Raw genomic sequence first — 24247 nt, 5'->3', positions numbered from 1 at the left:
CATGGAAGCGTGGACAATAAAACAGTCTGAAATCAAAAAATTAAACTCCTTTGAGATGTAGTGCTACAGGAGAATCCACAGAATATCGTGGACTGAAAAAGTAACTAATATAGAGGTGTTACAAAGAATGAAGAAAGAATGTGAAGTCATAAAAACTATTAAAATTAGAAAGATTCAATATCTGGGCCATATAATGAGGGGCGAGAAGTACGTATTGATTAGATTAATTATGCAAGGGAAGAGAAACCCAGGACGACGCAAAATATCCTGGCTAAGAAATTTGAGAGAGTGGTTCGGTTGCAGCTCATTAGAATTGTTCAGAAGTGCGGCTAATAAAGTTGAAATAGCGATGATGATTTCCAACCTCCGATAGGGGAAGGAACCTGAAGAAGAAGAATTTACAATGATTAATGCGATGTTAAAACATCTTATCGTTAGCGGCTTCTGGATGAATGGCTTAGACATACCTAATTTCATTGATAAAATGCGCATTCCCACCGATTTCCACTTTGACTATACAGCTGTTCTTCGGAGTGCCTTTTTTAAATACAAAATACAAAATATTATTAAAATAAACATTATTTTATTTTAATAGTATTTTGTATTTTGACAATGAAACCCGATTTGGGCTTCGAAACGTTAATAAGTTCATTTTTTAGTAAAATTGTGGCTTATTTCCCATAGAAAATACTAAATTATAAAAATGCCACAAGGAAATAGCTTCAGAACAACACTGTCAAAGATTTTATCTTCTATGAGTTCTCAAATGTTTCTCCAAATGTCCTCTCTGAGAAAACTGCTTAAAACAAATTTCACACTTGTACGGCTTTTCCCCAGTGTGCAGACTTAAATGTGCTTTCAAGTCACGAGTTCGAATAAATTGCCTAAAACAAATTTCACACTTGTAAGGTTTGTCTCCAGTGTGTCTTTTTATATGTTGTTTCAAAGTAGCTGACTCACCAAACATCTTAAAACATATTTCACACTTGTACGGTTTTTCTCCAGTGTGCACTCTCATATGTGTGTTCAAATGACTTGATTGAGAAAACTGCTTGAAACAAATTTCACATTTGTGAGGTTTTTCTCCAGTGTGAACTCTCAGATGTGTTTTCAAACTACCTGCTCCACTAAACTGTTTAAAACAAGTTTCACACGTGTACGGTTTTTCTTCAGTGTGTGTTCGCAAATGATGTTTGGATAAAGAATCTCTAAGAGCGAACTGCTTACAGCAAATTTCACACTGGTATGGTTTTTCTCCAGTGTGCACTTTCAAATGTTTTTTTAAATTGAATGTTTCACTAAACTGCTTAAAACAAATTTCACATTTATGTGGCTTTTCTCCTGTGTGCACTCTCAAATGTCTTTTCAATTTACGACTAAACTGCTTAAAACAAATTTCACACTTGTAAGGCTTTTCGCCAGTGGGACATCTCATATGTCGTTTCAAATGATATGTCTTAGCAAATTGCTTAAAACAAATTTCACATTTATAAAGTCCTTCTCCAATTTGATCTTTTTTGCATTTACTTAATTTGTACGGTATATCTTTAGCACAAGAATAATTTTTTAATGGCGCTTCTTCAGCATTAAGACTTATTTCTTGTTTTGTATTACATGTATTTTCAGGTAACGTTATTGTAATTTCCATTTCCAATAATTTCTTCTGAGTAAAACCTAAAACAAAAACTAGACTTTAAAATCTGTGTATATGTTCTAACAAGGAAAATGAAAACTAACAGAAATGAATATAGTGGAAATATAATACAGTAGAATCCCGCAAATCCGAACCCCGCAAATCCGAACTTTCGGCAAATCCGAACCAACGGAAAGTGAAAAAATTTTAAAAATTTAAAATAAAAATTTAAAAACAAGAAAATTTAACAAACTAAAATTAATAGGAATTTGGACATGTGAAATTTATTAAAAATAAATACGTTACTTTATACCTAGTACATACTTATAAAAACTTAAACACAATCAATAAAGGAATGTGCATAATACACATTTCCCATGGTATACTATGAACGAAAACATTGAAAAAGATAAGAAACATGAGAATCATAGTGTAATCCATATCCAGATTACAAATTAAATGAATCATTTAATACATGGCCGAATTCCCATGTCCCGCGACGAAACATAACTACTGGCGTTAGCGATATAATATTTCAGTGATTTAAATATTTTTCAGCTTTAGAATATTGGAGGCATAAACGTGCGGATAATGATTCATAAAGGGATCGGTGGCAGTCCAAATCTTTCAAAAATCATCTTCGTTAGCTTCTTAGGCTATCTTTCGGATAATCCGAACTTTTCGGAATCCGAACAGGCTGTCCCCCCAATTAGTTCGGATTTGTGGGGTTCTACTGTATTATAATAGTGAGAATGAATGGTGTCCCGAATAAAGTACGTGTGTCCTAGTGGCGGGATACGGGCATTGTATAATTATATATTGCATATACATATAAAGGGCTTAATGTGAAACAATGTCAAGCCTCAAAAAGGTAAAAGTGAGATATTTAGCTTTGAATGTTAAAAAATAATATTAAAAAATCAAATAACAACTTTTATTGTTTTAATTTAGATATTTCGATGCATCATGCCCTATATGGGACTATACTTAGTTGACAACAATATTAATAAAATTACTTGAAACTCAAGAAAAAATAGCCATTATTTAAAAAAATGTGGCTTGTTACATTATTCCATTAATAATAAATACCCAAATTTTAGATATAAGTAGATTCAGAATTTTCTATTATTGACTGAGTTCGGGGTGGTTTCAAGCCTATACGTGTTAAACAGTGTTTATTTCTTTGTCCCCATCAACTTGTTGGAATTTTTGACGGGTGTGTTTGATTTTGTCCTTTTTATTGACGGACCTTGTTCATTATCCTACAACCAAATGCAATAATATAACAAATCACGTCACAAGCCACTATATTAATCTTGGATGGTAATAATGTGACAATCCACATTTAGGAAAAAATTACATATCGCTGTATTTTCATTACTTGAGTCACTTCTAGATTGTACATAGTCAGGGTTACGGTAACTGTCATCGAATGTCAAGTCAACTTTACTATTTTTCTTCCTAGAATCGTCAGAACTCAGTAATTATCCGAATCGCTTCCGCCCATGTTCGCCATTTTGATGTGGCTTGTCATTATGTCGAGTAGATACTAGAGACAAACTAGACCTATGCAATAGTGTGACCACAAATTTGTCGGGCCATCTATTAACGAAGGGCTGAGATAATTTGTTAGTGGCTTGTTATACTATTACTTTAAGGGAGTGTGTTCACGCCGCAGTTAAAATAGGTGGCCATTATATGAACTAACGTTTAACAATTATTTGAATAGATGGCAGCACGTACATATATTTTATTATTAAATTTAGTTCTCTGAACGACACAGCATTGATGCCACGTACTCGAAGTTACGATCGGCACATTTCGCTTTCAATCGTACTTTGTATATACAGATGACAGTTCTTAATCCTTTCTTTACCTGCCAAGGGTAAATTCTCATTAATACATACTAAACGTTTATTCATTTGGAAATAGTTTATTGTTTAATATTGTATTTACAGACGGCAATTCGTAATTCTTTACCTGCTCAAAAATATTTATTTAAAACTGATAAAGAAATTTGCCATTATTTGAAATACAAGTATGTACCTATATCTAAATGACCAAAAAAGGATTATGCTAATTCTCAGAATGAAGATTGAGTTATTATTTATAAGAATAGTACTTTTAAGAAATGTAAAATATGAAGTCAATTGAAAAACAGCGTCACTACAATAACATTTTTTTTCATATCGAATGTCAACAGGAGAAGTTTTTTCATCGGAAAATTTCACATTTTCATTTCAACATGAGAGGACAGAATAATTAACCTAATGAGCCACTTATTTAAAACATTTTTAAAAGTGATACACAGCAGAATATATAAAAAATGCGAAGAAAAAGTATCATGGACAAAGATTGGATTCCGCAATGCCTTGCCCTTAGGCACCCGAGAGGCGCTATTCACTGTCCAAGTGCAGTGGTGTAGTGATGCCAACTGTGACGTACCTATATATTTGTTTTATCGACTACAAAAAGGCATTTGATAGAGTAAAACATGATAAGCTCAAAACCAACTTGAAGGAAACGGGATTATATTATGATGAAACAACATTAGATATGCCGACGACGCAGTAGTTTTTGCAGATAGCCTAGATGATTTACAAAGAATAATGTCGCGCATATAAGTTATAAGTAGTGAACATGGACTTATTTTTAATATGAAAAAAGCAAAGTAATGGTAGTCAGTAAGTGAGAAATATTAAATACGCGGCTTTTGGTTAACCAACAACGAATTGACAGGGTGGACAGCTACATATACCTTGGTACCAACATAAACAGCAAATGGGACCACTCTAGTGAAATAAAACAACGCATAGGAAAAGCGAGATCAGCGTTCATAATGATGAAGTCTCGTTTCAGAAGTCACGATTTACGACTTGGTAGCAAAATCTCTATTATCAGATCCTATGTATTTTCTAGATTATTATACGGAGTGGAGGCCTGGACTCTTTACGAAACTTCTTTAAGAAAACTCAAGGTATTCGAGATGTGGTACTACAGTAGCATTTTAAGAATTTCATGGATGGATCGTGTGACTAATGTTGAGGTCCTACGTAGAATGGGCAAGGAATGCGAGATTATTAACACCATCAAAGCGAGCAAACTAGAATATCTTGGCCGTGTTATGAGGAATGAACAGAGATTGATGCAATTCATTCTTCAGGGCAAGTTATTTAGGAAGAGAGGACCAGGGAGAAGAAGAATATATTGGCTTCAAAATCTGAGAAACTGGTTCAATACATCGGCAACCGAACTATTCTGAATAGCAGCAAGCAAAGTTAGGATAACCATGCTGATTGCCAACATCCGATACGGATAAGCACCGTGAGAAAAAGAAGAATATTTCATTTTAAATTATTCTTCCTCTTCTTCATGTGCCTTGTCCGTTGCGGACATTGGCACGTTAGTCCAAACCATTGGCGTAAGTATTGAAGGCATGAGTGTCTTCTTCTTCTTGGTCCACGTTTGCTCTCTACTTTACTCTGTATTGTCAATTGTAGTATACGATATTTATCATTTCTCATAATTAACTAGTTTTGATGGGAAATAAGCCACAATTTTACTAAAAAAATGATTTTATTAACGTTTCGACGCCCAAATCGGGTGTCGCTGTCAAAGTACAAAAAATATTAATGAATTTAACAAAAATGTTGTTGCTTAGTAAAAAAATTCTTCTAATAATTTATTTAATCTGACTCACGACAATTCAGATCTATTATACATACATTTTAAAGTAGAAGACTTTAAAATGATATTGCCAATATTTATGAGTTGCGTTCCTGGGACGACTTTATTGAAAGATAGTTCATTCGATTACATGAAATCAACCCCAACTCAAGAATATCCGTCACAAAAAAATCATAACATGTGATCTGTCTTTAAAAAGACAACCACATTTTTAGGAAAATTGTGCCTTATTTCCCATCAAGACTACTTAATTGCAAAAATGCCACAAGAAAATAGCTTCAGAACAACATGTCTCCTAATATGATCGAGGTATTCAGGTTTCCGTTTCTTAATTGTGAAAGAGATTTCTTTTTGTTTTCCCCTCGGCGCAGTACCTCTACGTTGGTAGTGTGAGTCGTCCAGTATATTTTGAGGATAGGTCGGTACACCCACTTTTCAAATTCCTCTAGCTTTTTCATTAATGTTTCCGTTATTGTCCAGGCCTCTGCTCCATACAGTAAGACTGGAAATATATAATTTTAGTAGCCGTATTTTTAGTGAGATAGATAATAATAATATGTGGAATTTGGTGAATATATTTCTCATGTTAAATGTTGCTCTGGCCTTTTCAATTCTAGATCGTATTTCGGTTGTTTGATCCCATTTTGAGTTGACGACTGTTCCAAGGTATACATATGAGTGTAATGTGTAGTGTATGTATTGAGTAAATGTCTTGTTACTTAGCAAAGTCGACGTCATTGTCTTTTCAAAGAGACGCTAATCGGATCCGAACGTCTGCGGTCCCTCCAGTGAGTACCAGTATTTTCCAGTATTCTATGTTCCATACCAGTTCCAGTATTTTTTAATAAATGAAAAATTCTCCATCAATTTGAGATTCGAACTCACGACCTTTAGGCCCAAAGGTAGGCGGTCTTACCGTTGAGCCACAGAGGGGTTACAATCATGATTGAAACTCAAACAAAGACCAAAATGTTCTTCTTCTTTTAATTTCTTGGCCTCCACCTCTTAGGTACTTGGCCAGTTCTCGTATTTAGACTGCAATTGGAAGGGAATCCTCTTTTCAAAGGGTCTGGATTTTTCCATATTCCCTTCGTTAAATACATTGTAATATGATTGCCAAATAACTATTTTATATTTTAATTTGAAATATTGTTATAAATTGATTGATCTTTCTTAAGATTTGGTCATTAATATTAAATAGGAGATTTTGTATTGAAATGGGGGTTGGACTTTCTATATTAACAAGTTCCTGATCAGGGCGCGAGGATATATATCCACTGATATATATCACGATATATATCGTGATATATATCACGATATTTATATTGTATATATCGTGATATATATCAGTATTTTATTTCGTACTAATGTTTACATAAGAAGGTTAAAAAGTCGCAACCGCGTTGACTTGCCTTCTAACAGGAATTCAAATAAATCAAGATCAACCAATTCAAATTAAGAACTTTTATTACAAAAGGAGGAATATGGCTCTAGGTTCGCTTCATTTTTTGGCAAACTTACTGGACCATCGCTTTTTGGGAGAAAGACTTACTGCCGAACAAAAACAACAGGCTTATGAATATTTAAATTCAATCAACACAGATTTTGTTCAGTTTTATAATGGCTCTAACTTCGAAGTCTAAACCTTTTCTGTGTTTCATGTATGGCCCAAATTTCAAAAAAAAACATCTCCATTATTATGATGGAAGTCTGTTCCAATCACTGAATCTGGTTGGCCTAAAAAAACATATTTCTCGAACAAATTAACCAATTACTTACAGCAGTAGCCTCAACGGTAAGCATTGAAAGGTGCTTTTCAAGCTTTGGACTTGTAATTCCAAATTACGAAATAATTTAGGAGCCGAAAAGGCTGCTAAACTTGTATTCAGTTTTAAATATTTAAACAGTTCTTCATACCAAAAACATGGCAATTTGGAATGGATTTGGACTGAGCAAGAAACTGAAAGAAGGGAAAATGAAGAGGCAGAATTAAGTCTTGGGTGCTTTACTGGTTTTGATTCAGACACTGCCGATGTTGAACCATTATCTTAATTAATTTTCTAAATTTTGATTTTGTTTTTTAAATGTTCAGAATTTTAAATTATTTTGGAAAAATTGAAATACAATACCTATATATGTTAAGTTAATGTTGAACCATTATCTTAATTAATTTTCTAAATTTTGATTTTGTTTTTTAAATGTTCAGAATTTTAAGTTATTTTGGAAAAATAGAAATACAATACATATATATGTTTAAGTTAATGTTTTCAATATTTTTAGTTAATGTAGTTGTTATTTGGATACTCGTATCATTTTGTTTTCTGTTTATGTAACATACTACCATACGTACGTTTATATTTTTGTATTTTTTATTTAAAGTAAAAATATATCTTCTATATTGTTAAATTCTACATTTAGAGTCTTATTTTGGTCAATTTAGTTTCTCTATTGAAATGTTTTCCAAAATATCATAAATATCACATAAATATCACATTTTGGATATATATCGGATAATATCATATATGTATATCAAAATGCATATTGAATTAACTTGAAATTAGATGGTATAATGTCGTGCAGCGCTTTAATATATATGTTGAATAGTAGTGGGCTAAGGGGCGATCCCTGAGCCAGCCCTTTATCAGTGATGTTGGGTCCAATTATTTCGTGTTCCCTATCTCGGATATAAATGCTTCTGTTCTTTAAGAATTCAAAAATTAGGTTATTATATGTATATGGTATTTTTAAATCCGCCATTTTTCTGTATAGAAGGTATATATCTATACTATCATAAGCAGCTTTTAGATCAAGGAAGACCGTTAAAACCGCTTTCCTCTCAGTAAAAGCATTGAGTATTATATGGGAAAGCGCTACATGTGCATTACTACATCCACTTTCTTTGCGAAAGCCCAGCTGATAGCTGGGTAAAATACTATTATGCTCTACGAACCATTCTATTCTATTTTTAATTATGTTTTCTAGAATTTTAGCTACACATGACGTTAAGGCGATTGGTCGGTAACTCTCTGGACTGTTCGGACATTTAGTAGGTTTTAGGAAAGGTAATATTAGTGTTTGTTTCCACTGCCAAGGGATTTTACTTTTTAATATATTAATATATTATTTTTTAATATATTATTGAAATTTTTTATCAAATGGAATTCTGCTATTGAGGGTGTGTTTTTTATCATCGAATAAGATACCTTATCCATACCAGTGGCCTTATCTTTTTTGAGTTTATTATATTAGCGTACTCAGTGTAGGTTATTAGCTCAACAGTTTCATTGCTAGGGCTCGAAAGGTTAAACCAGGGATCTACATTGCATAAAGTTAAATTATTTAGAATTTTTATTGAGATTTCATGATTGGGGAAAGTTACATGGCTATTAGAAAAATGAGTTTTAATATTTTTAATTGTGTTCCAAATTTTTTTAATTGGAGTTTCCCTCGTAAGCGATCCACAAAATCTTCTAAAACTAGATTTTTTTTAATTTGTAATTGTTTCTTAACGAAAGCTTTAATTCTATTACATTTATGTAATTTTCCACGGGATGGGTATCTATATAATAGGTCTTGATTGCTTTTCATGTATTTTGTATTAACTCATTGCATTCATTGTCCCACCATGGTGCCCCCTTAGTTTTGTTTCTAACTGTTATGTAAGGGATATTATCTTCTGCACTAGAGTTAACAATATCATGCCATTCATCATAATCCACGTCATGTCAATCAGACAGCTTACTTTCTATAGATTTTGTCCTGGTTGTACCGTTCTGGTGGAGGTACCATAATTCATTATAACTAATTGTTCTTCGTCAACGAATTCCATTATTATTTTCCCATTATGGTTGTTATCAGCACATCCTCATACCTGATCATGCGCATTTAAGTCTCCCATGATTATGTAAGGTTTGTGAAAATCTTTTTTAATATTATTCCATGTTGCTTGTTTTATTTGCTGACCTGAAGGGTTGTAGATGTTAATTATATTTAGTTTAAATTTTGGTAACCCCTGAATGTTTGTTGTGACTGGCTGAATGACATAAAGTCCATGTCATTAAAAAAAAAATTTGGTAAGTTTATACCTATCACCTGCATATTTGATGTTCTGTCAGAGTTGCTCACTCGTATACTAGTGTGTTTGAAACTATCTTTGATTAGGATCATAATGCCACCATATCCATCATATCTATCTTTAGACGAAGCAACGAAGCACTAAAAAGCCCAAAACCTAGGAAAGATGAATCGTCATGCAACTTTTTGTATTCAATTCGAGAGAATGTCAGGCAATGTTGTGAACTAAATTGATCTCCGGCAAAAAAAATTGTGCATGAGAAAATGCATTTTCAAAGGGCATCTCGAAGAGATGGAAAATGAAAAATTTAGAACTCAGGAAATATGGACGGAAATGAGTTCAATTTTTATATTTGGGGATTTTAGAGGTCAGTGAACACAAATTTCATGACGGCGATGGTCTCGGAGGTACCTGGTGCCCAGGGTGGAGCTCGTCGCCTGGGACGATCGAATAATTCGCGGGGCGATCGAATAATTCGCGAAATGAAGTTGGATCTAAAAAATGAAAAATACGCGTTTAATATTTTTCAAAAATCTATCGAAAGACACTAAAGACGACTCCCCACTCCATCCCTGGAGGTGGGGTGGGGGTAACTTTAAAATCTTAAACGGATTTGGATTGCTTACGTAAAAATAAGCAATTTTTATTCGAGAAATTTTTTCGAATTGTGGATAGATGGAAAAGGCCAAAAAATATGTATTTAATATTTTTCAAGAACCTATCGAATAACATCAAACACGACTCTCCACTCCACCCCCTGGAGTGTCAAGGCCATAGCCCAAAAAAATTATAAGAAGAAAAAGTAAGATTAAGGTTATGTTATTAAAAGGTAAACAATTGTATGTAGTAAATAAAATTGATTATTAAAATGCAGTACTGAAAGCAAAATAAAATTAATTAAATTTACTTTTATATAATAATTGCATATCGTATCAATATTGTGGAGCAACATATAATTTTTCTTCTTCAATGACAGTATGAAATATACGTCAATTTGACAATTTCAATTGACAATATGAATTATTTAAGAAAGTTGCAAGATTTCTCCGCTATTCGCCCACGATCGTTTCTCGTATCCCCTCCAAGTACCTGCACACAACGAACAGCGTGATGCTGTACGCAGCCTACAGCGTCGTGGAGACCACCGCCTTAGTGTGTTTTCCCAGTACGCCCACGATATGACAGATCACAAATTTTAGTTTACAGCAGCTCTCTCATTATCATTATTTAAAAAAAATACACTTTTATTTTAACAACTTTATAAAACATCTATAAAAAATTATTTTTGGTTGTAAGTTAGTCTTAATTTACGTGTTGTTAATCCAATCTAATACATAAATTGTCAAATTTTTCTTTGTTTATTGTCTCGGCCATTAATGGGTTATTTTGAGACTATCTTCAAATAAAACTATATACAGTATGGTGCAAATGAAAGAAATAAATTCGTTACTTCGTAAACCGGCGACATTAAGGAAAATACCGATTTTGGGATTTTCCGTAAAGTCGCCGGTTTACTAAATAACGAATTTATTCCTTTCATTTGCACCATACTGTATATAAATTGTCACATTATAAATTTCAGGTTCATAGAGTTCATAATATCATAATTTTTTCTATTCTCATACTGTAATATATCAATTATGATTTGACTACCTGTATCATAATGAACTTCATTATGATACAGATTTTCATTAAGATATAGATTTTTAACCAATTCGCTCCGAGCGTTAACAAACTGTCAAAGCAAAATCGACCGACCTGCTCATGGTGGCGGTTGGTTGAAATGCTTGTAAGGACGATTTATTGTATGTTTAAATGGGATATTTTTAAAAAAATACCATATCACGCTATTTGTTGTGTTGACACTGTAAAAATACATGGAGAAATAGTGATGTGATATACTTTTATTTTCCTCGTTCCCAAAAAACTTAGATTAAAGAATAAAATTGATTAATGCTGTTAAAAGAATGAAGTGAGGTTAACTTTTTCCATATATACAAATATGGCAATATACACATGATATAATAATATTATTTACGTTTTTATAAGTTTTGTACATATCAGTGGCGGCTGGTCCTATGAGGCAGGTGAGGCAGTGCCACACCAGTATATTAATCGACTATTTACGTTATTTCATCAATTCTTTAAATACAATTGAACTTTTTGAAATTTGCTAAATAACTTTATTTTCGTTATTCCATCATCAATTCTTTAAATACAATTTAAGTTTTTGAAATTTGCTAAATAACTTTATTTTTATTGTAAAACTTAATAACTTTATTTTTATGATAAAAAATAAAAATAGGTACGGCCCTTACCCCGTATCTTTGTAAGCGTTCGCAGAACAACATAGTGTAGTGTTTCCTATAGAAAAAATTGATGTTTTATGTGTTAAAGTTTTCAAAACCAATATCAAACCAATCTTCTTTATAACAGTTTATATCCCACCTAACGTGACATTTAGTGAGTATTCTGATTTTTTTGACTATATTGAAACTTTCCATGAAACTCATGAGGTCGTTTTGATTGGAGATTTTAATTTAACAGATCTTGCGGCATATTATGTTAATAATAGTCAAATAACTCCTTTAATTAATAGATTTGTTCAACTATTAAACTATACAGATTCTGTACAATGTAACAAAATAAAAAATATACATGGAAAGATATTAGATTTGATTGTAACACCGTCAGTTTTTAGTTGCGAAGTTACACCTGAAGTCAATGCCTTAGTTCCTATTGATTATCATCATCCTGCTTTAACTTGTTATTTTCCGTATGAAGTCAAAGAAGATGAATATTTTGTTCCGAATCAGAAACGTCTTAATTTTAGAAAATATAACGTAAATAAATTTAATAAACTTTTAACCGAAATGGACTGGAGTCATTTAAAACATTTTTCAGATGTAGATTCTGCTGTAGATTCGTTTAGTTTGTCTCTCCAAGAAATTATAGATAAATGTGTTCCACTTAGTTCAACTAGATCTCAAAAATATCCAGCATGGTTTACATCTGAAATAATCGCCAAAGTTAAACGTAAACATCATTATCTGAGAATGTATAGACGAAGTAAATATTGTTTTTACCTCCAACGAGCTAAAGATCTCAGGAGAACTATTAAATTAGAAATACAACTAGAATATAAAAAATTTATTGAAAGATCCCAAAATTCTTTTAAGTCAGATGCGAGACAATTTTGGAACTTTGTTAATGCCAAAAATAATAAATCACGGATACCTGGTCTGATGAAATACGGTAGTGATAAGTTTACCACGAGTCAAGATATAGTAAACGCATTTGCAAACTTCTTTAAGAGTGTTTATATTTCTGATAGTAATAGCTCTCCTTCTGTTACATCTTATTTTAATTATAATCCAAGTTCTTACTTTAATATCGGTAAAATTACCAGTAACGATATTATAGAAGGTGCAAAGAAATTAAAAAATAAATTTTCCTGCGGTCCTGATAATTTTCCTGTTTCGATACTTAAATGTCACGTCGAGTCATTCATAGAACCACTTGTTGTAATTTTTAACCTCATTCTTAAGACAACAACATTTCCAGCTGCGTGGAAAAATACAAGAGTTTGTCCTATTTTTAAATCAGGTTCAAACTCTGATATATCTAACTATCGACCTATCGCTCTTATATCAGCATTCTCTAAATTGTTCGAAATTATCTTGACAGATTACTTGTATGCTCATGTGCGTTGTTTGATTACCAGCAGTCAACATGGTTTTGTGAAAGCTCGGAGTACGGCAACAAATCTTTGTATATTTACAGAATATGTTTCGTCAGCTTTAGATTCAAGACAACAGGTGGACGTCATATACACTGATTTCAGTAAAGCATTTGACCGAGTCTCACACAATAAATTGCTAACAAAATTAGATCAGTTTGGAATTTCCAATAACTTTCAAATATTACTGAAATCATATTTAACTGATAGGAGTTTGTTCGTAGAATATCAAGGCTTTCGATCTTTTCGTTTTGTTGCCACGTCTGGAGTACCTCAGGGGTCAAATCTGGGTCCCTTATTATTTCTCCTTTTTGTTAATGATATCTGCTCCATCGTAGACTCTGAAACACTGTTGTACGCGGACGATATAAAAATATTTCGCAAAATTAACCATATTTCCGACTGCGTTAAACTTCAACAGGATATCTCTGCCATTAATGAATGGTGTTTCGATAATCAACTATCCTTAAATATAAAGAAATGTAAAGTAATGTCCTATACCCGAAAGATCAATAACATACATTACGATTATAAGGTCAACAACATTTTACTGTCTTCTACCTCAGAGTTTAAAGATCTTGGTGTTATATTTGACAGTAAATTAACATTCTCAACTCATATTAATACCGTGGTCTCTAAAGCAACCAAATCTTTAGGATATATTATTAGAAGCTGCAGAGATGTAACGTCTGTGGAAGCTTTGCGTAGTTTATATTTTGGACTAGTTAGTAGTAAACTTAATTACTGCAGCGTGGTATGGAATCCTAATCATGCAGAACTTGTCTCTAATCTTGAATCTGTTCAAAAAAGATTCTTAAGATATTGTTACCTCAAAAAATATAACAGATATCCGGTTAGAGGCTATAGCTATAATTTACTCCTTTCTGAGTTTGGATTCCATTCACTGCGTAAGCAGCGTGAAATAAACGGCCTAATATTCATCTTCAAAATTGTCAATTGCCTAATTAATAGCGATGTTTTGCTTAGTCTTGTAGACTTTAATGTACCACGAGCTGTGTCACGTTCAGGTGTAACTTTTCATATTTCGGTGCCTAATTCGCAACATAATTTCTATTGTCCGATAAAAAGTATGTGCAGAAGTGTCAATAACTTAAGATCTGTGGACATTTTTTTTCTTAGTTTTAACATCTTTAAACGCGAAATACGCAATAGCTTATCGAATTGATGCCATGTTATTTTTCTTTATTAAGGTCTTTGTTTATTATTGTGTATGTGTATTCACAACAGAAACATTTTTGGTTATTCTTTATTTTATTTTATATTTTGTCATCAAGTGTTCAGTCAATGTATGTAGTTTTCTTATGTACACCTTTATGGGTTTATACCTGGTGGATGTATATTTCAATAAATAAATAAATAAATAAATAAATAAACACACCGGTACCTACTCTACGTGGGAGTAGATATGCGTCTCTTTCTCGCTTTCTCAAATTATATAGCAGATGAGGCACCGGCTATGCGTGCCTCTGAGGGTGCCTTGTCTAGCATATTACGAAGTCGACAGAAATCGGTCGACAGCAATAAAATTTGAACTGAGAATAATTTTTGGAACCGGGATTAAATATCTTTTCAGAGGCAGGGGAAAATATGCCTCTTTAGCGTGGTTTTGCAGTTTTAGGCAGTTTGTTCTAGTTACGTGTACTTGGCCTTCATACACTCTGGTTACTTACGATTAGTACAAAGTATAATATATATTATATATAGTCATTATTAGTCAGTAGTTATATTACTGGTGCGGATTAACGTTATTCGGTTTGCAGGATTTTCGATTTTTAGTGAAAAATGAATCTAGCACCGAGCACTTCGTCACAACTTAGCCAGGTAAATGTAAATATTCATAATACTTGTGATCCCGTAAACTTTTTAGTTAATCAGCAGAATTTTTCAAGTCATTCATATTCATATGAAGATAAATTATATATAGTTAAAATGATAAAACGACCCATTCCAGATTTAAGTAAACGTCTTGTTTCTCGCCGCTAGGCGGCTCTTTCGTATCCCTCATACTCGCTTCATAATGCATCATTAAATGCGCGTTGCATAATATACTATTATCCCACTGGTACAAAAGTAAGTTCACCCTAATAATGTCCATCATTTGTCTCACCTGAATCATACTCATCTGGTGCATTCTTCAAATCTCCAAAATCAAGAGATGTGGATAGCTGATTCTCTGGATATCCTTGGTCATCTTCAACAAATTCTTCCTTAATTTCAGGTTTCACTTCCATAACTAAAAAAATATATATATGAACTACATCACATTTTAGTGTACAATTTTTATTACTTGTCTCTTGTCTTACTGTTAAATAATCGTTGGGCTGAAAAGTTCGTAGGCTAACATAGAAAGATTTTTTTTTATAAGATTTGATTTTATTATTCAATATAGTTATTTAGTTATCTTCGAGAGTGATACAACGATTATAGCGGTCATATAACTTTTCAATACCATTTTTATAATACAATTTGTCTTTAGCCTTAAAATAAGCCTTAGTTTCGGCGATTACCTCTTCATTAGTGCTAAATTTCTTTCCAGAGAGCATTCTCTTGAGGTCAGCAAACAGGTGGCAGTCGCTGGGAGTCATATCTAGTGAATACGATGGCTGCGGAAGCAACTCGAACCCCAGTTCATGAAATTCTGCCATCGTTTTCATTGATTTGTGACACGGTTCGTTGTCTTGATGAAATAGCACTTTCTTTTTCTCTAAATGGGACCGTTTTTTTGCGATTTCGTCCTTCAAACCCTCCAATAACGCAATGTAATAGTCGATGTTAGTGCTTTTTCCCTTTTGAAGATATTCGGTGAATATTACACCGTGCGCATTCCAAAATACTGATGCCATAACCTTGCCAGATGACTGTTGTGTCTTTCCACGCTTTGGAGTCGGTTCATCAAATGCAGTTCAATCGGCAGACTGTCGATTGGACTCCGGTGTTAAATGATGGAGCCATGTTTCATACATTGTAATATATCGACGCAAAAATTCGGTTTTATTATGACTGAAGAGCCTCAACACTTCTCAGAATCATCAATTTGTTGTTTTTGATCGATTGTGAGCTCTCGCGGTACCCACTTTGCATACCGGGATATTCATGCACAATATATAGAACACATTCCTTTGATATCTTTAGAGTCTCGGCTATCTCGAACAACTTCACTTTACGGTCACCCAAAATTATTTTGTGGACTTTTTTATTTTTTCGTCGGTAACAGCCTCTTTGGGGCATCCACTGCGTGCATCGTCCTCGGTGCGCATTTCGCCTCCTTTAAACTTAGCAAACCACTTCTCAACGGTTGATTTTCCTTGTACAGTGTCCGAATGATGTTTACCAAGTCAAGCTTTGGCATTAACAGTATATTTTTCGGAAAAAATCAATGCTTTATTAAAACACTAAATTTCCTTTTATCTTATCCTTACGTTTTAAATACTGAATTTAAGTTTTTTTAATGTTCCGTAATATGTAATTATAAATTAATCTATTAATCTTAGCGCCATCTACACGATAATTGTGAAAGTATCCGAAGTAAGAAATTAATATTTCATCAATAGAACGTCAAAATGATTAGCAAAATCTTAAAAAAATCGATTACAATTTAATTACTTTTTTGCGTTGTAAATATTAAGCGATAACAATTAAATAATAAATTTAAAAATTACCGGTGAAAGTTGCATTACTAATCCGCTTGGAGCGACACCAGCGAAGCTCAGAGCGTATAAAAACGTTCGTTATAGAAAAACACAGCAAATGTTTGTTATTTATAGAAAAAAGACAGCAAATACAAAATAAGTGAATGATGTGATCGTTCATGGGTAATCTTTCATTTTTCCGACTGTATATAATTTTGATAATAATGACAACATAGTTGTTAAATTTTTTTTATTATTTATTTGGATTACAACTAAATTGAACAATGTTATTCTGAAGCTATTTCCTTGTGGCATTTTTATAATTAATTATTTTTAATGGAAAATAAGCCAGAATTTTACTAAAAAAATGATTTTATTAACGTTTAGACTCCCAAATCGGATGTCGTTGTCAAAATACAAAATATTAATGTAATATTTTGTATTTTGACAAGGACACCTGATTTGGGCGTCGAAACGTTAATAAAATCATTTTTTTAGTAAAATCGTTGCTTATTTCCCATTAAAAATAGTTAATTATAAATTGAACAACTATCTATCCTGGATGTGTTAATCAAAATAATGATATAAACTGTACAGAATACCAACCCACACTAAGGGTCGATTTCTCATACCTGCGTTAATCTATGGTTCAGTTGACTGACATTCATCTTGAACTTCGGTTTTGTTTGGAATGCAATTCTCATTGTCATTTCATGTTCTACAGCTTTCGAGAAATGCCAATATATGGCAAAAGGTAAAAAACTATCGCCATTTTGTATGACTTTTTTTATGCTGTTTCTGAATAAAGTTAAATTTAAGTCAAAAATGAATAACCATTTTCAATTTCGTTGCAACACGAAACTACAGCCGCATCATCTTTCCAGTTCAATCAGAGAGTGCAGCAAGCACCTCCACCGGTTTCGAAACTTAATTAGTCTCTCATCAGGAGGCACATATGCTGCTCTCTCTGACCCAACTAGGACAAACCCCGGCGTGCAGTCACGGATTGCAACGAACGAACCTGCCATTTCGTTAGGACATGCTCGACAGTTTCGTCATCTCGTTCACACCTCCTGCATAGAGATGTGTCTACTAGCCCCAGTGTGTGGAGGTGTTTTCTTAGTTGACAATGGCCAGTTAAAAAACCAACTGTCAAGCGTGGGTTTTTCCTGGTCATTCTCAAGTACTTTTCTGATGCTGACTTCCCAAGGTTCCTGAGATGATGAGAGACTAATAAGTTTCGAAACCGGTGGAGGTGCTTGCTGCACTCTCTGATTGAACTGGAATGATGATACGGCTGTAGTTTCGTGTTGCAACGAAATTGAAAATGGTTATTCAGTATTCATTTTTGATTTACATGTTTACTCCCATTGGAGTACGATGGGAACCATTCTCGTTGGAACTTTACCGCGCTGAGCAGATGGGACGTGAATTATAAATTGTAAAATTCCCTCATCTTCCTTAGTCTCAGTATCCGTTATGGCTTGCAAATTGTAGAAGCCTCGGAGGTGTTACCAGAGAAGGTTCCCATTGTTTTCAGTCTGGTAGGATGTAGAATAGCATTTTTGGATGTTGTTTTATGTGCTATTAGATTGAAAACTAAGTTTTTTTTAAATTTAAGTATTTGTAGTCAAACAGTAATTTTAATAATTATAAATAAATGTAATAAAAGCAAAAATAATGTTATGATTTATCGTTAGGCTTAATATAATCAAATAGGTTATTTTATATTATGACAGCGTTTCATGTTAATACAACGCATGCGTAATCCATGAAATCATCTGAACTGGGTTCTGAAATCTCTGAACGGCCCAATTCCAGCATTCAAGTTGAACGTAGTTTAAACTGCCATCGGTTGAACGTGAATTGAGAAATACGATTTTGATTTTAAACTGACGTTCATTAAAAGTTCAAGTTGAAAATTGTCAAATAGCGAATAGTTGACAGTTTTTACTTTTTGATAAAAAAAACCTCATCAAACCTAATTTAATTTGAAAATAGTTGTTAAATTTGTTAATTTTTTATTTATCGCTGATAAGAAGTCGAGGTCCGCTGGGATGAACAGCCTCGGCTTCTTTTCGCAGTGAATTATCTCTTGTGATTTTTGTTGTGTTTGACGTTTGATTTTTTGGAAGAAAACTTGAAATAGACAAATCTGTGACTATCGTTCGAGGTGAACGGACGACTTTTGAAACTCATCCAAAGGGTAAGGGCCAAAACTACCTATACTTTCCTGTTAATTTCTAATTTGCATCGCCTAGTATAGATTTTAAATTCGTCAATCCGCCGCATAAGATGGAAGAAGAAGTTTCTCCCGATCCTCCTCCACCACCTGACCCTCCTAATAAAATCAACCAATATGAATGTCAATCTCAACGTCCAAATATTCAAAAAAGTCTTACAGTAAAAAAACAAATACTATATTCAGAGACCGACATAGGTCCTTACGAAGTGTTTATCCAAGGTCAGAATAGCAATATTGGAGATTATCACGTGTTAAGCATAGCTAAATCTATTTCTGTTTTAAAAATTAAAGACATCACGAAAATCAGTAGAAAGGGTAAAAACAGGATAGGTGTATTATTTGCTACAGAAAAGCAGCCAACGATTTCGTTGTGAGAAAAGATTGGGAAGCCCTAGGGTATGAGGTGTTCATTCCATTTCATCAGGTTTCTTGTAGGGGTATAGTAAGGGGAGTTAATAAAAAATTCACAGAGGAAGAAATAAAGGAGGCATCACAAAATAAACTTGGCTTTATGTAAGATATTAAGTGTTAAGCGAATGAATCGAAGAGTACAAGTAGATTCAAAGATTGAATTTGTCTCCACGGGAACTATTAGCATAACTTTTTCAGGAAAAACTATTCCTAAAGAAATTTCCATATATCAACTACCAATGAGGGTCACACCATTCATCAGCCCTGTTCTTCAATGTGGGAATTGCTTACTTTATGGCCATTCTACGAACCAATGTAGAGGAAAAAAGAAATGTGCTAGATGCGGAACTTCTCATGAGAATTCTTCATCTAATACGTGTACAAAATATTGCATTTTCTGCAAATCTTCTGACCATGAATCAAGTAGTCGTAATTGTAGAGAGAGAGTCAGACAAAAAGATATTAAGGATCTAATGTCCTTTTCTAATCTATCTTTTTATGAGGCAAGTCAGCAGGTTCCTAGGATCTCTAATATTTCATCTTTCAACATAAACGATTTCCCCCCCTTACGTAACGATCAGAATAATTCTAATGGCATCTTACCACAGGAGAGGAGGTCTGCAGCCTCAGCTCAATATTCAAAACCTTTTAGTTAAGTCACTCAATCTCCACAAAAAAGAAGACCTTCAATACAAGAAAATACAGGTTATGATAAAATCTCCCACCAAAGACTACTTATTAATCCATCAGGTAGAAGAATAAATGAGCCCTCAACTTCAAAATTCAATCCTGCTCATGATTCTCAAATCACTAACTCACAATCTTTATCCAAACTTCATTTGGATTTCAATCAGGCCATGTCTATGCTGAACCAATCTCACAGGGAGCTCGTCATGACCTTCATTGGGGACTTAATAAACTCAAAATCATACTCCATTCCTTACAATATGGTAGATCTAAAGACCAGCATAACTAAAAATGTATCACCTTTCAATACAAATGTAAACCAGAGTCGGAGGGGAATAGAGGATCTCGAGCCTGAGGATTCGAGATCTTCTGACTCCTTGGTCTAGCAAACATACTCTATATAATGAATCCGAAACACTCCGATAACTATTATTCAGTGGAATATACGTTCATATAACACTAATTCTGACAATCTAAAAATCCTTATAAAAAACCTTAACCCAGATATAATCCTTATTAGCTAATCTTGGCTCTTAAACCAACATGTTATAAGATGTAGAGGGTATCAAATAATCAGAAAAGATCGAGAGGATGGCTATGGCGGATTAATTACTCTTATCAAAAACAATATTGATTATAGGGAAATTCAAATTGCCAATCCAGGCTTCAATCATGATGTCCAATTCCAACTCACATTTCTCCCTAACTTTAATTTGAATATTCTTAATACATACTGTCCACAAGACACCTCTATCTCCAAATCCAACTGGTCTTCCCTTGTGAAATCACTTAATAAGCCATTTTTAATCATGGGTGATCTAAATTGTAATCATAAGGCATGGGGTAGTTCTAGAGACAGTCACAATGATAGGATTATTTTTGATTCTTTGGAGGAACTTGAGCTAGTATTTCTCAATGATGGGTCTCCAACTAGATTGGTGGCCCCAGGAGGCAGTAAGTCGGTAGTAGATCTAACAATGGCATCAGTCGATGTGGCAGCCAGGGTGGGCAAGTGGTCCACTATTTCAGATACTGGAACTAGTGACCACTTCCCCATAATATGTCAGTTAAATGTATGTCCTCAATCTCCCCCGCATTCATGTAAAAGAAGAAATCTAAAGAAAGCTGATTGGTCTACTTATCAAAACAATTTAAACAGCATTTTCTCAGCTTCTCCCAGGAAAGATTACAAATTTTTTACTAACTCCATATCAGCGGTAGCTGATGAAACAATTTCTTGGCTTCACCCTGCTAATAATTCCAAATACCACATTCCATGGTGGGATGATTCATGTGCTGAAGTCGTCTCTGCGAGAGTGTCTGCCTTAAAAAAATTTAAAAATATCCCCTCAATGGAAAACTATATCGAGGCTAAAAAGAATATAGCCAAATCAAGAAAATTCCTAAAATCAAAACGTAAAAATAGTTTCAGGCTATTTTGCAGTAAATTAAATAGAAACACTCCTCTAAAAGTTGTGTGGGAGAAAATTAATAAGGTATCGGCTTCGAAACCTTCAATATATACTCAATTGCCTTCTACTCCTATATCCCACGAAATTCTATGTTGCTTAACCCCTCTTTCCGCTGTCAATAAAGTATTGGTTAGATCTCCTCAAGCCCTAGAACCGCCATTTGCTCTCGACGAGTATCAGAACTCCCTCTCAATTAAATCTGACTCGGCTCCTGGTTTGGATCAGATTTCCTACTCCATGTTAAAAAATCTTCCCGTTGTTGGATCTTTGTTATTAATTCAACTTTTCAATGAAAGTCTTAGAACGGGTATAGTTCCTGTTCAGTGGAAACAATCAGTAATTTTACCTATAATCAAAAAAGATAAAGATTGTAATAGTCCGTTAAACTTTAGACCAATAGCTTTCTTCATGTGTAGGCAAAATACTCGAAACTCTTATAAAGAATAGAATAGAGTGGACTGTGGAACATAATAAGATTTTTAATCCACTACAACTAGGATTTAGAAGGGGTAGAGGTTGTACGGAATGCCTTACATACCTCACCTCAACAATTCAAATAGGCTTCGCTCTAAACCAATACACTATTGGCATCTTTCTAGATATCTCTTCTGCTTATGATAATGTCAATATATCACTCCTGTATTCCAAATTATTAAAGTATAACATTCCAACCCAACTGGCTAATTTGATTTTGTGCCTTCTAAATGACAGAGAGCTATTTGTCAAAGACAAACTGGGACAAACCCATGGCCCAAGAAAATCAAGTCTGGGACTACCCCAAGGTTCCCCATTAAGCCCTATCCTCTTCAATTATATTGTCTTTCCCTGTATAATATAATCCCCTCTTCATGCAAACTAATTCAGTATGCAGACGATTTAGTTCTTCTTATTAGAGGGAGTGATATTAATGAATTGGTAATTAATGTAAATAAATTCTTGATTCAGATGGAATCATGGTTGCTAGACCACAATTTAAATCTATCTCAGAACAAATCTTCTGCAATATTATTTACAAAAGGAAACACGAACATCTCTCCCTCCAACGTAATATTTTGTAAACAGAATATTGGTTGGGTGGATTCAGTCAAATACCTGGGGGTAAATATTCAAAAAAACTTAAAGTGGAATTCATATGTAAACTCAATAGAACTAAAAGTAAATCGTGGCCTGAATGTGATGAGAGCTCTTTGTGGGACTTATTGGGGAAGTGATCCAAAAACCTTACAAATTGTACACAATGGTCTGATTCAGAGCCATCTGGACTATGGCTGCCAGGTAATTTTCGATTGCCCAACTTCCTTAATTAAAAGATTGGAGAAACTAAAATACAAAAGTATCCGAATTATAACTGGATGCATGAAATCTACCCCAATCCATGCTCTCTTAAGTGAAAGTGGTCAGATCTCGCTTAAATCTAGATGGGAATGGCTTAGCTCTAAATTTATATTAAAAAATTTAATGTTAATTGGCAACCCAATTATTTCCGCTCTCGACCTGTTAGACTTGGCAATTCAAAGGAACCAAAATCATTGGAAAAACAGAAATATTCCATTTCTAGTGCTTTTAAAAAACAAATTTAAAAGTACTTATCCCAACTTATATTTAAGTGACATACCCATGCCATAACTTTGAACTAGACCATCAATTATCAACAATTCCAATCATAAATATCCAATCTAATCGTTCAGATGCACTTGCCTCAGTTTAACTCCAAAAAATAATTCTAAATAAACCTAGTCACATCAAATTCTTCACGGATGGCTCGGTTGATGGTGAAGGATCAGCAGGCTTTGGTGTCTTTAGCCCAGAGATCAACTATTCTTATACCAGTAAACTACCTAAGTATACCCCAATATGTACGGCTGAGATTGTCGCAATTAATCATGCCCTCCAAATTATTTTGAAAAATGGGATTAAACAAGCAATCATCTGCTCGGACTCTAAAAGTGCCATACAGAAAATAGGAAAAAACCTATTCTATGGAAACAGAACACTCATTGTTCATGACCAAAAGAGGCATCATTGAAGGGAAAGAAAATAACGTTAATATTAGTCTGGCATGGATTCCAGGACCCTCGAATATTAAAGGGAACATGGTGGCTGATAAACTAGCTAATATAGGTAGAACCTTAAATGTAGCTGCTGGTATCACTCTTACTGATACAAAAATAATTTCACCCTAATAATATTCATCATTTATCTCACCTGAATCATATTCATCTGGTTCATTCTTCAAACCTCCCAAATCAAGGGATGTGGATAGCTGATTCACTGGATATCCTTGTTTATCTTGAACAAACTCTTTCTTAATTTCAGTTTTCACTTCCATAACTAATAAAAAAAATATATGAATTAGGTCACATCTTTAAGTGTACTAATTTTTATTATTTATCTTACTCAAGTTATCTTCTGGTTCATGCTTGAAGTTCCCAAGATCTGTTGATTCCGGTAGCTGACCCTCTATATACCTTTGGTCATATTCAACAAAGTTTTCCTTAATGTTAAATTCCATAGTTAATTAAATAATCATAATAAATAAAAGCACAAACGAGCAACATTAACATATACATACAAATTACAAATTACAAATACAAAATACAACATACACATACACATAGAGAAATAACAACAACATAAATAGTTATTTA

General features: G+C 33.6%; 1 protein-coding gene across 3 annotated transcripts; it reads right to left on the bottom strand.

Annotated features, from left to right (window-relative positions):
• Positions 1 to 351: 351 nt before the first annotated feature.
• Positions 352 to 24247, bottom strand: LOC114328563 (zinc finger protein 570-like). 3 transcript variants are annotated; one of them, XM_028277444.2, is made up of 5 exons: positions 23997 to 24247; positions 23805 to 23930; positions 15263 to 15388; positions 961 to 1674; positions 352 to 884 (listed from the first exon to the last, which is right to left on the bottom strand). In XM_028277444.2, exons 1-5 carry the CDS (start codon positions 24109 to 24111, stop codon positions 859 to 861), a joined length of 1107 nt encoding a protein of 368 aa, XP_028133245.1. In that variant the 5' UTR covers positions 24112 to 24247; the 3' UTR covers positions 352 to 858. The 3 variants fall into 3 exon arrangements, with proteins under 3 accessions (XP_028133245.1, XP_028133242.1, XP_028133244.1); XM_028277441.2 differs by having other exon boundaries at positions 352 to 1674; XM_028277443.2 differs by lacking the exon at positions 15263 to 15388 and having other exon boundaries at positions 352 to 1674.

This window comes from Diabrotica virgifera, chromosome 7 (genome assembly GCF_917563875.1).
Source record: "Diabrotica virgifera virgifera chromosome 7, PGI_DIABVI_V3a".
Lineage (NCBI taxonomy): Eukaryota > Metazoa > Arthropoda > Insecta > Coleoptera > Chrysomelidae > Diabrotica > Diabrotica virgifera.
The sequence above is the reverse complement of the archived record's forward strand: the minus strand, read 5'-3'. Positions and strand labels throughout refer to the sequence as shown.

Excerpts from the sequence above, each read along its gene's own strand:
- LOC114328563 (XM_028277441.2), bottom strand. The coding sequence starts at position 24,111 with ATGGAATTTAACATTAAGGAAAACTTTGTTGAATATGACCAAAGGTAT. Across the intron at positions 15,389-23,804 it reads ACCAGATGAATATGATTCAG|TTATGGAAGTGAAACCTGAA; the intron begins GTGAGATAAATG and ends ATATTTTTTTAG. Across the intron at positions 1,675-15,262 it reads ACCAGATGAGTATGATTCAG|GTTTTACTCAGAAGAAATTA; the intron begins GTGAGACAAATG and ends TTTTTGTTTTAG.